The sequence below is a fragment of the Labrus bergylta genome, chromosome 4, assembly GCF_963930695.1.
Source record: "Labrus bergylta chromosome 4, fLabBer1.1, whole genome shotgun sequence".
Taxonomy (NCBI): Eukaryota; Metazoa; Chordata; class Actinopteri; order Labriformes; family Labridae; genus Labrus; species Labrus bergylta.
Genome location: NC_089198.1, coordinates 30,343,238 through 30,358,437, shown reverse-complemented (window position 1 = coordinate 30,358,437; position 15,200 = coordinate 30,343,238). Strand labels below are relative to the sequence as shown.

General features: G+C 39.6%; 1 protein-coding gene across 1 annotated transcript; it reads right to left on the bottom strand.

Moving 5' to 3' along the window:
- Positions 1-4,456: 4,456 nt before the first annotated feature.
- LOC109980902 (uncharacterized) lies at positions 4,457-12,119 on the bottom strand. Its single transcript, XM_065954353.1, has 7 exons — positions 12,042-12,119; positions 11,718-11,744; positions 11,293-11,589; positions 10,579-10,869; positions 8,388-8,519; positions 7,963-8,022; positions 4,457-4,958 (listed from the first exon to the last, which is right to left on the bottom strand). Exons 1-7 carry the CDS (start codon positions 12,073-12,075, stop codon positions 4,939-4,941), a joined length of 861 nt encoding a protein of 286 aa, XP_065810425.1. The 5' UTR covers positions 12,076-12,119; the 3' UTR covers positions 4,457-4,938.
- Positions 12,120-15,200: the final 3,081 nt, after the last annotated feature.

The following is a 15,200-nucleotide window of genomic DNA, read 5'->3' as shown; positions in this document are numbered from 1 at the left end:
ACGCACACACGCACACACACACACACACACACACACACACACACACACACACACACACACACACACACAAACGCACACACGCAGGCCGACAGGGATCAGTTGGAACTCCAGGGTTGATCTATTTGAGGAGGCATCTGATCGCACTAGAAGTGACGTGAGGGTAAACTTGTGGATGTTATGAGAGCAGACCACTCAAATATGACACATTTGGCTTACTTTTTGCAGGTTTGCTGTTTAACAGGAAGACACAGCAGAAAATAGGCTTCCGTTTTTATTTCTAGGGTACTGTGAGGCCATATAAGGCTGACTAATGAGAAAATGAATTTTGAAGCCTCAGTTGTGATTTTGCAGCTCCTTTGTCTCTTCTTTCCACAAATGCATCAAACATCCCAGTTCATGAGTATCTGTCACTGGCATATGACTCTTCTTGTGGCATGAACTCTACTTGTATCACATCTGGCTCACTTACCATGTGTGAGAACATAGCAGCAAGCGGTGCGAGGAGCCAGCAGGGTGGACACTATTCCCCTGTGACTCGACCGCAAAGCACCGATTCATCTGCCTTTACATACACTAGAATATTTGTCAAACTTTGTGGCCTGTGTGTATGTGTGCTCGCTCTAACATGCTCTGTTCAGACTGCTCTTCAGCACATAGAAGTCTGTTTCTTGAAATAAGTCATTGATATACAAACTCAAGGTCAAACTAGGAGGGCATATATCAAACAAAGCAGATAAAATCCCTGCAAACAGTCTGCACAGGCTGTTTTAAGATAAGACATCCTGATGAGAATAAGATACATGACACAGAGGCTGGAATCATAGTGATGTAAAGGTTAATACAGAGATGAAACGTTTCATGCAGGATACCTCGAGTCCAGCCTTTACCAAAATAAAAACTTTCTCTTGCTTTTATTTAATTTCCTTTAGATAAACAACATATCTTGTTTTTGGAGGCTTCGGTGATGACCTCAAAAAGCCAAAGAAATAACAACATAACATAAAACATTTTCCATTCACGCTGGAAAAATGACATGAAAGGAATAATTGAACATGTCTCAACCAACACACTCATTTTTACATTTTTATCCGACATACTTCTACAAGTCTTTATACTTTTACAAAATGGGAGCTTCCCATTGACGGAGATCAAATGAAGATTGACTTCATGGTATACTCATTTTTTCCCTTGCATATGTGAGGATCATCTCCAGTGTTGCCTGTTAACAAGAGATAAGCTCCGACTCCTATCTCTTCATATAGTGGACAGAACTTAAAAGAAAGCAGCCTCCCTGCATGCCTTAGATGAGTTACCTGGATGGCTCCAACCTAAGACTTCATGGGAAGACATCACTGCTAATGTTGGCAAAAATGCTGAGTCATGGAATGACAGGAATTTTTTCTGTTGTTAAATGGACAAAACAAGTATTAACCATGGGATACTTCACAAGTGTACGTGGCAGAAAAGTGGCAGGCCAAAGATGGATGATGAACTCTGCAGTCATAACTCCAGATCTGAAGTCTGTCTTGGACACTTGAGTAAAGAGAAATGCAGAGCTGTCAACTGATGACCACCTATGGTAAGTTGGATCAGGTGATTGGGGAAGCTGCTATCCCTAATCAGGCTCAACGTGCAGTAGAGGTGAAATGGGTTCCTGCTCAGAGGATCCTCAACTTCTACCTTTGTAGAAACTGTTCCTGCTTTAAAGGGGAGGTTCAGGCCGTACAGACATTAGGGGGGTCGCCACCTTCAGGTCTGCAAATTCTTATTTTTGTTCCAGTTGTTTTACACAAAAATACAAAAAAATAAATGTTTCTAAAACATTTTATTAAAGATGAATATTCTGGGTATAAAAGCCTCACTGGTTCGGCCCACAGACTGTTTTAAAGTTTCAATCTTGATCATATTTGATATACTATGTTTTTCATTTGTTGATTTGGTATTAGTAATGAGTTCTTTAGTGATACATTATCAGAACAGCCTTATCTGCAGAAAGTTATTCCAGTTAGACACAGTTTTTTTATTATAATTAATAATAAGTGTTACGTTGGCTGTAAACAATTATATTTATAAAAAGTGTTGATTTTAACAAGACATAGTCAGCCACTATATTCACATGGCAGCCATTTTCCTCTGAATCGATGCTAATGTGTTAGCCGTCTCACAGCTGTGTGCTGTATGGGCTATCCCTAAAATTTGATATCTGACAAGTTCTTCGCATGTTCTTCGCATGTATATTGCTATATTGATATATTTATGAGATGATGGTGGGATAGAAAATAGAGTAAAACATTGTCATCCAGCATGTGTGCAGTTTGTGGACGGACTCTTGTTCCTGAGGACGGTCAGCAGGAAGAGTCCACAGCAGTACACCAGACTCTTCACTGTCAGCACTGTGTAGAGCAGCAAGAGCAGCTTCACCTTGTATGGAGACGAGACAGAGGGATCCGCTGCAGGTGATGGAACAGAAAAAGAATAAAATCATCAACAACATCAGTCCTCTGTTTTTCTTTCTTTTAACAGAGTCACTAAATGAAGATGAATCTACGCTGCACAAAGTCACCAGTCAAAGTTTTTTTTCTTGTTAGAAAAAAAACATGGAAGTGTCTCAAGTTTTTCATTACTACTAACTACCATGTGCACATACATGCTTCCATTATGTCATATCACATGACATCACAACATTTCATTTCATAAAGATTCTGATGACATCAAATTATGTATATCCAATTATAAAACCATCCAAATGTTATGAACAAAGCTACAAAGCTGCTGAATTAATGTGAGATGCTGTATGTCACAAAACTTCCACCAATTCAATTCTGACAAAAGTGATATCTGTCGTTTTGCTTTTATTTCGTTATGTCTAGATTATTGTAATGCATTTGTTTACCTGCTTCAGTACACGAGCCACAAACAAACTTCAGATCTCTGCAACCAGACTTCTCATAAAGACAAAGCAAACCTGACACATCACCTCTGTTTAAGCTTCACTTCACTGATTACCTGTTTCTTTATTCATTTTTCAATTTGACTCATTCCCTAAAAGGCTTTACGTGGCCTGGCACTAGAATACACCAGCAGATTTTTTTAACGCCTTGCTTCCCCAAAAAGTCCTCTTAGATCGGCCACATGAGACCTGCTCATCATATCAAAGTCAAGGTCGAGGTCAAAGGTTAATCAAGCTTTTGCTGTGATGGCTCCTCAGCTCTGAAACAGACTCCCACTCAGGGAGCAGACTCTGTTTCTGCCTTTAAAATCCTGTTTTAAGACACAGTTTTATAGACTCACCTTTTTAGCCAACAGCTTATTTTATAAGAGCCCTGGAGTACATTTTTTAACTGAACTAAAATAATCTTTTAACTGTATATTTACATTTTGATGTTTTGTGATTTTATTTTCTAATTGTGATATTTTTCTTCACTTATCTCTGGAAAGCCCTTTAATGCTCTCGTCTTCAAAGTGTTATATAAATAAAGTATTGTTACCTAAATGCAAGATAACACTGCTGCTTTAGTGATAATAGTCTGATTAGATCAAATTCTCTACAAACGATGGCACTGGATAACAAGCATCTGCTGCCCCCTTGTGGATAAAAAGAGACTTCAAGAAACATAAAGCCTGAAAGAAAACAACCATCAGGTGTCCATCACTGAGCAATCTTCAAAGATTTAGAAAGGATAGACACATTTTATTTTTGTTAAGTTGTAATTGTTTGAATACTTCTTCTGTCTGGCTGTTGGACCCATGACCTTTACACGTGCTGCTGCACAGTGACACAAAATAAACTTCTTTTAACAGCCACCTAAAAACATCTCTTATTTAAAGAGAAATCTGTGACAGGGAGAAAATGTATACGATGTAAGTATTGGGTCTTTTAAAAAACTCTGTGCATCTTAAAGAGGCCAAAATCCAATGTCTGGTTGCCGTGATCTTTAGGTCCTCAGACGGCGCTGTGTTAAAAACAGACATGATTCTGTTTAGGACATCACTGTACTACAAAGACAGTTAGACAAACCTTCATCGTACAGGCCTCTGAGGTCCAGTGGAAATGGGCTGTCAGGTTCACACTTGTAATGCTGATTTTGGTCACAAGGTGGAAGCAATTAAATATTTATAAATGTCGGCGCGTCAAGTGCATCTTGGTCCTTCTTCCTGCTTAAACAACAAACACTGTGGAGCGCTGTTTTACTCTTAGATGATTGGTTTATATACATCCTGTTAAATTTCAAGAATAAAAACAGAAAAAAAATGATATCTGTATTTATGAGCTGTATTAAGAGATCATGTTGTTGTATCAGGTGTGTGTGTGTGTGTGTGTGTGTGTGTGTGTGTGTGTGTGTGTGTGTGTGTGTGTGTGTGTGTGCTGTTATGGGGCTATAACTGCAGGTTGTGTAAGGTCTGATATGAACCAAGTAATGAAATTAAAAAGGCAAACAAAGAAAAGAAACCTCAACACATTAATTCAGGTTTATTTAAAATATACAAAGATTCAAATATTTTGCATTGGGTCTGTAGCATACAGTGTTTGTACAGAAGTAAGCAAACAACAAGACTGAGACGAAGTATATCCAAAAATATTGTCTTCACCTTCAATCAAACACTTTTGGATTGAACTTGATATTCTGACTGAAAGACATTGGAAAACTTTGATTTCGTTTTACATCTTGGTTGATTTGAGAAGAAGACATGACAGAAGCTCAGGATTACTCTACATCAGGGGTCCCCAACCATCGGGGCTCGGGCCGTTACCGTTACCTCAGAAATATGACAGCTGCTGTCTGGTCCATGATGGGTACCTCTGGTTCTACATCACATCAGTCAACTTCTTCTCTTCTTGAACACACTTTTAAACTGTTAGCATGTCAGTGTGCCTGCAGCTTGCTGTAGATCATGTCTTAGCTGGCTGCTGCAGTCTGACCCTCATAGATGGTAGAGTCAATATGGTACAAAGACCGCTGGGAAAAGACAGAAACCAACTTGATCATCTGGTATATCTGGAAAAATGTGATTATTGTTCTTCCTGTCAGACTCATTTTAATTGTCTTTACTTTTCCTTTTTTAAGGGGTGTACTGATTTAAGGGGAGACGAGTCAACTACCAGAGATGGAGGATGATGTAATAAAGTAAACTTAGAAACAGGATTGGGAAAGATGGAGTTTTTTAGATGCATTAACTCAATAAAATGTTATTTGTTTAGCACAATTCATACAAAATTAAACTCAATATGCTTGACAGAAGAGAAACAAAAACAAACACAATACAATACGGTTGATTTCCAGGTCATTGATCACATAGTGGCAGTTTCAGTGCTGCAGTTTGCTCTGTAACCTGATTGGTACAGATCACACAGACTGTGAATGGATGGTAACCGTAATTGTTTGTAGAATTTGACTGAAGGTTGGAGATTGGTCTGTAGTTGGTAATGATTGATGGGTCAGGTTTGTTGTTTTTATTAGTAAAGGAGTAACTGTAGCAGGTTTTAGAGAAGTGGGGAAAACCATTTCTGAAGAGAATCATTTACAACATGATGTAAGTCATGTAACAGGCTGTGAGGGACACATTTACACAGTTTTGTGGGAATAGGGTCAAGAGGAGAGGTAGAGGTAGGTACTGTACAGTACTAACTTGGACACATGTGGGCTGATGAGAGGAGCCTGATAGGGTGGAATTGCTGTTACATGATGTCAAAGTGTAAGTTCTTATACTCAAGATTTTATTTTATTTTTTTATTTAGTTTGCAACTGGCGACCTTATTACATTTAAAGAGAGTAATTCCTCAGCATTTGACCTATAAGGATTTAATAGTTTACTAACTGTGAAGAAGAGATAGTGAGTATTATTTGTATTGTAATTTATCATTTTTGAGATGTGTTGCTGTTTTGACATTTTCAGTTATTTTTTTCTGACAGGTCAGTATACTTTTTCTAGATTTAAAAATATATCTAAAGCTTTTAATCTCACCATTTTTGTTCAGCCTTTCAGCGAGATTTTGAGTATCCTCACTTGTTCTCCATTCCTCCCAGGAGTCTTTGTTTTTTTTCTTTAATAGTAGACTTTTCTAGTCTTCTGACTACTCAAAGCGCTTTTTACACCTCAGGTCACATCTATTCATTCACACACTGATGACAGAGGTCGTTATGTGAAGTGATCATCAGAAGTGACTAATCCCATTCATACACATGCATACGGCAGCAACAAAGCAGTGGGAGAAACTTGGGGTAAGTGTCTTGCCCTTGCCCACATGTGGCCGCAGGAGCTGGGGTTCAAACCCCCTGACTGTCCGGTTGAGAGACGACTCGATCACTGATCCACAGCCGTGTTGTTTTATTGGCTTTTGACAGGAGCAGTGCTGCCAATGATTTGACTAACAACAGAGTTAAATTGGCCCTCATCTCATCACATGATGACATGATTATGGTTCATGTATTAATATACATATCAGTGGTATTGTCATTAATAGAACGCGTATTTGAAATGATAACCACATTGTTATGTCTTGGTTTGCAGGTCATATTAAAAAAGATGCAGAAGTGATCTGAATTGCAACATCGAGAAAAGCAGTAACCGTTATTACTTTACTGTGTCCTTTAAATAGAATCAGGGCGATGGTGTGACCTTATTTACGTGTGGGCCCCTTAAACCGCTGTGAGAACTCAAATGCTTCTAGCACATTTAATAACAGTTTTGTGTTCAGATTATTGATGTGAATACAAAGTCACCAGAAATTACAACACAGTCATAGGTAATGGAAACTTTTGAATGCATCAATAAAATATGTTCTTAGTTTAGGAGGGTGATACGAGAAACATTATGGGAACTACAGCTTAGACAACCACCATGGGCGGTTCTGGGCAGGGGCCAACAGGGGCCAGTGCCCCTGTGACACTGAGCTTGGTCCCCCATGTGGCCACCCCTCCAAAAGAGCCCCCTTAATAACACATACACAGTATTTAACTCAACAACCGTACTCACAATCTACTGTGATATTAACGGAAACAAATGTAAATTATGGTATTTAATGATGTGCACTATTATTTAGCATAATATATATATATATATATATATACATATAAAAAAGCGATTACCTTTGTCCATTTTTCACCTTGGTTTAATGTTCCCCTCTAACAAAACAACTGGCCCCAGTTTGGCCCCCTCAGTAAAAGTGGCCTATAACTGCCACTGACAACCACAGCTAAGAATTGAAGGTTGTGAAACCACCAAGACAACTTTCACACTTTATGTTATTAAGAAATGCACCTCACCTCACCTCCAGCTCACGTTCAGAAGTGCTATGAGATATGAGATATGAGATATGAGATATGAGATATGAGATATGAGAGTGTTCTCACCGACACTGTCTCCATGTCTCAGCGCTGTGGTCTACCACGCTTGTCTTTTACTCAGTTTGAGCTGCAGCTCTTTGTGGTTATATATGCGCAAGCTGACATTTACCACAGAAGTTATTTTAATAGGCTAGCTGTGAACCATGTGAACTCAACAGTTGCCATTTTTTTCGAGGTCTCCTCAGCGGAGTCTTCAATCATGCTTCACCAAAACCTTTACAGCTGGGTGCATGTTAGAGCAGCCATTCAAACCTGACCCCTTTTACTGACATCAATGTTTTCTGATGTCTTCTCCAAATGCACCTTCAGTAAATTAAACACTATTTAATTCATTATACCCGAAATGCATTACAATTTAGTTTTAAATGTGTCTGTCTGAAGTAGTAGCTCTTACAAGTACATATTCAAAGTAGATTTTTAACCCTTCAATAGGGATTAAAGGGACAGCTGTGTCTCAGTGGTAGAGTCGGTCTCTCAACCAGGAGGTCAAGGGTTTGATCCCCAGCTCCTGCAGCCACACGTCCAATCTGTCCTTGGGCAAGACACTTAACCCCAAGTTGCTCCTGCTGTTAATACTTGTCTGTAAAAGGGATCTTGAATAAATACAATGTCATACCTGTGGTTGTGATGAGTGATGGCATTCTCTGGGTCCTTCTGGACTCTTTCTCTACAATACCTGCAGCAGAAGAGGTTAGAGTGATGTTAATGTCAATCTACATGACAACAAGCATTACACAGCTGCTTCGTCAGCAGCATATGAATTTGTATGAATGGATTAGTTCATACTGATGGACACTTGACATTGCAACCTCTACCATCAGTGTGTGAATGTGTAAGCGTGACCTGCAGTGTAAAAGTGCTTTGAGTAGTCAGAAGACGAGGAAAGTGCTATACAAGCTCAAGTACATTTACCATTTTGCAATTGCTACTTTTAGAGCTTACAAATATTTCACTACAAAAGAAAAACTGAAAGAGTAAAGTTTAAAAGTTTGATATTTCAGTCTTCTACATAACAGAAGATTCTGACTTCATTTGACTCACCAGCTCTTCTTTTCTTCCAAAGAATAACAATAACAATCACTGTGATGACCACAGTAGATCCACAACCAGCGAAAACCCAGACAAACGTCCAATTCCACAATTCTTTAGTATCCGGAGGACTTACAGTCGGACCTTCACAGCCAAAACAGTTTTACAACAAGAAAAAGAGAACCATTTGAGTATATCATGCATTGATATTAATATTGGTCTAGCTTTCATTTAATTCCCAGGTGCTGTCTTATTTGAGGCCGCAGTAATACCTGTATCTTAAAAGCACACAAGCACAAAAACATTCAAACGTATCATTATCTTTGAACATAAGTGAAGAAGCATTGACTCTGTAAGTGTCTGACTTTTAACAAGGAATGTTTTTTATTAACCCAGAGTGTTTTGGGCAAAAAGTGGAAAAGACAAAAATCCCAGATGGTTAATGTCCCTCTGTGTACAAGCTCAGTCATAAATGCCCAGATTTACAGTCACTCTGCTGTTGAAACATCACTATTGTATTGTACATGATGTTGTAGGGCAGGTGACAGCTAGGAAAGACTGGCGGACAACTTGGAAAGACCAGTTGACAGCAGGACAGACTGCAGCAGGAGTGGGCGGCTAGTCACCCTACCCACTTGCAACCTGGAAGCCCCAGGATGCACCAAGCAGAACAAAATAAAACAACCTGAAGGCCTTCCGAGAGAAGATGGGCCTACCAGGACGGAACAAGAGGTAACGACAGGAACAGAAAACAACAATGAGAAAATCCTCCGTGACATCATGTAGGGGATTACACATCCATCAGGGGTAGATGAAAGGCAGACAGACCAACGACCTCGCATTGTGCAAGCAGTTCAGACGATAGGGACCCAAAGCTGGGATTGCAACCCAATGGTGCTGGAATGTGGGAAGTAGCAGAAAGAGGTCCTGTGATGGAGAAGGTAAACAACATAGATGAGGACACAGGCCTACCAGTGGCACGCCCCACTAGTCTGCAGTATTAATAGTTTGCTAGTAATAGCAAAGCAACCAGGGAGACACATCAAGATCAAGTGGCCAAAAGCGAAGGATTTTGGCCACTTGAAGGCCAAGGCAGAAACTCGATGCAGACTTGAGCCACCTGCTGGAGCTGTCCTTGAGAGGAGGAGTCAAAAGCAGGCTTAACATCTTCAGCAAGATCATCCATAAGGAGTGCAGAGTGAAGTTTGGGGAAATCAGGAGGAAGCAGCCCACAGCCTCGAGAATGGGAAGGATAGAGAGGGACATCGAACAACTTGTCAGAACCAACTCAGCCAGAACTGGAGGAAAGCTGCACCCAATGAAAAAGTCGGCCTGAAGGAGCTGTGGGACGAGATCAAACAGAAGCTTGCCCAGCTGCACCGGACCGAGAGGATCAGAAGGAGGAGGAAGAAGAGAGAGAAGGAGACAGTGGTAAGCTAGACGCCACCAAGGAGGAGATGGAGCAGTACATGAAGAGCCAGTACAGTGATAGCAGACAAGCTACACCTCTCGACTCCCCAGGACATGTGCTATGCCCAGCTCCATCAACCTTGCCATTTGATACCTCCCCACCTAAACTGCATGAGGTGGAAGAGGTTATCAAAAACTCAAGGTCAGCGTCAGCCCCTGGACAGAACGGGATCCCCTACAAGCTGTATAAGAACTGTCCCCAGGTAGTGAAAGTGCTGTGGAAGCATATGAAAACAGCTTGTATTCCATTATAGTGGCAACAAGCAATTGGTGTCTTCATCCCCAAAGATCAGAACTCCCATACCATCGACCAGTTCAGTCCGATTTTCTTTGCTGTTTTTGGGACCAAATCCAGCGTGCGAAGAGAGAGAAGAGCAACCTGCAAGTGATGTGGTTAGACCTTGCCAATGCGTACAGCTCAGTGACGCACAAGCTGATAGACTTTACTTTGGAATTCTTCCATATCCCAGATTGTGTCAAGAATATCCTAGCCAGATACTCAAGCAACCTGCACATGGGCTTCACCCTGGAAGGCTACACATCAGGATGGCAACAGCTGGAATTGTCATGGGATGCGCAATCTCCCCAATCTTGTAGCCTTTGAGATAATCCTCTGGTAGAGGATGCCTTTTGACAATATTCCAACTCTTTAAATCAGACTGCTTGAACCAATTTGTTTCTTTCTGATTATCACAAAATAATAAATAATATTGACAACACTTGTATTACTCACTTTGTATGCTGATGGAGACTGTGTCACTGTGTGGAGATGGAGTATTTCTGTCTCCATTCTGAACAATGTAAAAACATTTCACTTTGACCTCAGCAGATGAACTCTGATGATCCATCTTCAGCAGCTCACTTCCTGTCAGTGTCTGCAGACAGGATAATATCTTCACAGTTCCTCCACTTAAAGTTTGGTAATAACACTGAGACACAGATGATGGAGTCTGACACTTCAGTGTGACTGAGTCTGTCTCTGTGATGACTGTTGGATCCACCATCAGATCAGGTTGAGGAAGAGCTGAAAATACGAGCAAATATATTTGAAAAATATAAATGTAAACATATTCACCATTATTGAAACAGTATAATACATGTTCCACCAGTGCTCCCATTAGTATGTTTGTTTTGGTGTTTTTAGGACTATAAACGACAACAGATTATCTTATATACCGTAATCACTCTCAAAATAATTATTAAAACACACAAAACAAATGTAGCTAAAATACATATTAAATCTGCAAAAGCATTTTCATTCAAATACATCACTTGACAAATGTATACTGATAGAGGATGCCTTTTGACAATATTCCAACTCTTCAAATCAAACTGCATGAACCAGTTTGTGTCTTTCTGATTATGTAACAAAATATATGAATATTATTATTATTATTATTATTATTATTATTATTATTATATGAATATGAACACTTGTATTACTCACTTTGTATGCTGATGGAGACTGTGTCACTGTGTGGAGATGGAACATTTCTGCCTCCACTCTGAACAGTGTAAAAACATTTCACTTTGACCTCAGCAGATGAACTCTGATGATCCATCTTCAGCAGTTCACTTCCTGTCAGTGTCTGCAGACAGGAAAATATCCTCACAGTTTCTCCACTTAAAGTTTGGTAATAACACTGAGACACAGACACAGATGATGGAGTCTGACAGTTCAGTGTGACTGAGTCTGTCTCTTTGATCACCGCTGAATTCACTGTAAGTTTAGGTGGAAGACGAGCTGAAAATATAAACCATGAATATGTTTTATCAAACTCAAACATAAGCTGCACATAAATGTTTAAATTCTTCAGTAGTGCAGCGATCACAGAACAGTTAGACATGAACCATGAGAGATCACAGACTGACCTTCTGTTTGAATCCCATTAAAGACATCTGTTTAAAAAACACAGTGAAAGTAAGGTGACTACACATAATAATAACTCCAAGAGTTCACACATTTCAACTCCTCCAACTATTCATTTATTTTAATCAGATGGAAAATTATTAACTGAAACAAAAATATATTTTATTTGTCACAACTGGCAGAACACAAAACACAATATCACCGACTCAAAGCTTAATCACTGATATGATGATATCTGACATGACACATTAACGTCATGTTTCAATCTGCAGTGCTTTATAATAGTCCACAATAATACTGAATAAATCAATAAAGGTTTTACTTACACATGAAGAAGACAAACAGCAGACGTCCGGCCATGATGAAGCTGAACACTGAGACTGTACAGAGGATACGTGTGTGTCTCACTGTGTGGACTTTGTGGTTAATGAGACCAGGTTTTTAAATTAGATACATGAGAACGACAGCTATTACCAGAAATGAGACCCACTGACAGACAAACCACAGCTTAACATTTAAAGAACCATTTTTAAAAATCGAATATCCCACATTGGAAACTAACATCTGTAGAAAGATGACATAGTGTATATAGGTGAAACATATGCCTACAGTACACTTCACTAACACACTGAGCTTGTTCATAGTCTGCTCTCACTAAAGACAAAGTTTGTTTCATTTTTTCTTCATTGTTAAAACAGTTTATTCACACATTTGCCTCCTCGAGCTTTATGTTTCTTCTGGTTGTTCAAAGTGAGTGATCTCAAGTTTTTAGTCATTGTATGAACAATATTTTATATACAGTTGTGATAGATTTGTGTCTCTTGTATTATAATGTGTTTAATATTGTAGTTTGTTTTCATTTATTTAATTCTGGTCATTGCAGTGAACAGCTGTTCAAAAAGCTGTTTCCTGCTAAATGCATTGTAGTTTCACATCAGACTCTGTAGTGGAAATTATCAAGCCATACACTGCCACCCACTGGTCAGATGTAGTAAATATAACAAACGTGTCTTCAAAATCAAGATTGCCTTCACAAAGTCATTCCCACGAGGCTCAGGAATGTCTTTCCAATCCTGTTATTCCAGACAACCCTTTTTTTATGAAAATGTTTTTAACCAGGAGAAACATCATTGATATTAAGAATCTCATTTACAAGAGTGTCCTGACCAAGAGGGGCAGCAGCACAACAAACATGTTACAGACATAAAACACAGAGTAATTTCAAACACAGATCAACATGTCCTGAGTCACAGAGAAGAAAAGTCATTATTTAAAGCATCTCGCATTTTCCTCCAACACCTTCAATATACTTTAAAAATGATAAAAAGAGAGACCAGCTCCCCAAGACAAAGATCATCCTGAAGGAGATTCCAGCCAGCAGGAGCAGCGTACCTGAGACTCCTTTTCCCCGTTTAAAGACACAGTTTAGGAACAGATAACAATACGTTTTGTGACTGGCTCGTAGAGCAAAGACCTAGCTTCCAGTCCTTTTCGCATGAATACAATTACACAAGTGTGAGGGAAGCAGGTTAAAGGGATACTTCACCCATTTGCATTAAGCTTTGTATCATTAGAAACCTGGTAGTATTTTTGAATGGTCGTGCATCCCACCCTCATTTTCCCCTGAGATGGGAAATCTTTGTATTTCTAAGTCTGAAAAGGAGCTTCCAGTGACGCAAAATGACGATTTTTGCGTCACTGGAAGCTGTTGTGGTTAGCGGGGTGAAACTACAACGCTAGTTCCTCGTATTTTCGACCACTGAAGCTACAGACCAATCACAGATCAGTGGGTGGGAACTCGCTCCCAGAATCTAAACTTAACGTCCGCCATATTGCTTGGAAGCTGTGCTAACAGGCTCTATGGAGAAAGCTGATAATGGCGAAAAAATATAAATATAGCGGCCGACAGGCCGGTTTTGTGTTTTGGCTGCCAAGAGCCCGGCCGCCACGAGCCCTGCCCCCGGGAGCCCCCAGGAGCCCGGCTGCGACATAAGACCGGCCTGTCGGCAGCAACCGTCTTTATGTTGTTATATTGCCGCCTTCGGCCACCGCCAGCTCAGCAGCAGAGACATGATGCCTGCCTGTCGGCGGCGGTGAGGATGAGGAGCCGGGGCCGGCTCGAGTTGGGGTGGACTGGTAGTGTCGGTGCTCTCATTGTTTGACTATGGACACAGACATAGAGTCTGTTTTCTGCCATTAATTTCCAAGATCAGTTCTGGAAGAAATCTCTGAATCAGTTAAGGAAATGGTCTTATGTGTTGAAGTAAATATGTCTATAAATGTTTTTATTACTATATTTCTACTGCTATACTGTATATTTTGGAGAAACTGTAACGATCAAATTTCCCTCTGGGATTAATAAAGTATTTCTGATTCTGAATTAGAGGACCTTAGTGGGAGTGGCCTGCGGTGCATTCTGGGATTTGGTGTCTTTCATCAACATGAGCCAAAAAGACACTTTCTGCCTTTTCACGGCCAAGAAGGCACCAACTTCAAAATGTATTTCACATTTCTACATATGACCCAATGTCAATACAGATTCATGTTTCAACGGGTGAAGTGTCCCTTTAAGTATAGCCTTATAAATAAGGACATGCCAATGAGTTTGTCTACTCATGGACAATGCAGGCCAGCCGCTTGATCATACAGTACAATCAAATCATCAATCAATCAGAGGCATAATGTAGCATCAACAAGTCATTTCAACATCAAGTAAAAACTAAGGAACGATATTATTGTTGAAATTCTAGATATTGATTTTAGGTTTGGAGAGACTTTGCTGATCTTCACAATATTTGATGGGGATTCAAACTTTTTGAAATTAATAGATTTATATTTTTAAACTATTACTTTTGAAAGATTTGTTTTTTACATCCATTGTTTTTTCTGTGAGTTATTACATACTGTAGGTTTCATTGAAGGTGTTAATTCAGCAAGAGCTTAAGTCTGAATTCAAACCCCAGCTCTCCCACAATGTTTGCTCTCCCAACAGGAAGGTCGGGGCTTCTATCCCCAGCTCCTGCAGTCACATGCCCGATGTGTCTCTGGGCAAGACACTTAACCCCAAATTGCTCCCAACTGCTTCATTTGTTGGCACATGAATGTGTATGAATGGGATTACTTCTGATAGACACGTAACATAGCAGCCTCTTCCATCAGTGTTTGAATGTGTAGGTGTGACCTGCAGTGTAAAAGCTCTTTGAGTAGTTAGAAGACTAATAAAGCACTATACAAGCCCAAGTCCATTTACCATTTGCATGTGACAAACAAAATGTGTTTTATAAAGAAACAAAAACTATTTGTTTTTTCCATTCATAAAAAAAATAAATAATAGTAATTTTAGCATGATGCCCACTCTAGTGGACACTTCTGTGACTTCTTCAAATGTGTAAATAATAATAAAAAACGTCTAAAGTTTTTTATTTAGTAGTATGCTACATTGGTGGATCATAAGTGCTTTGAAAACAACCCTTACATTCATCCCC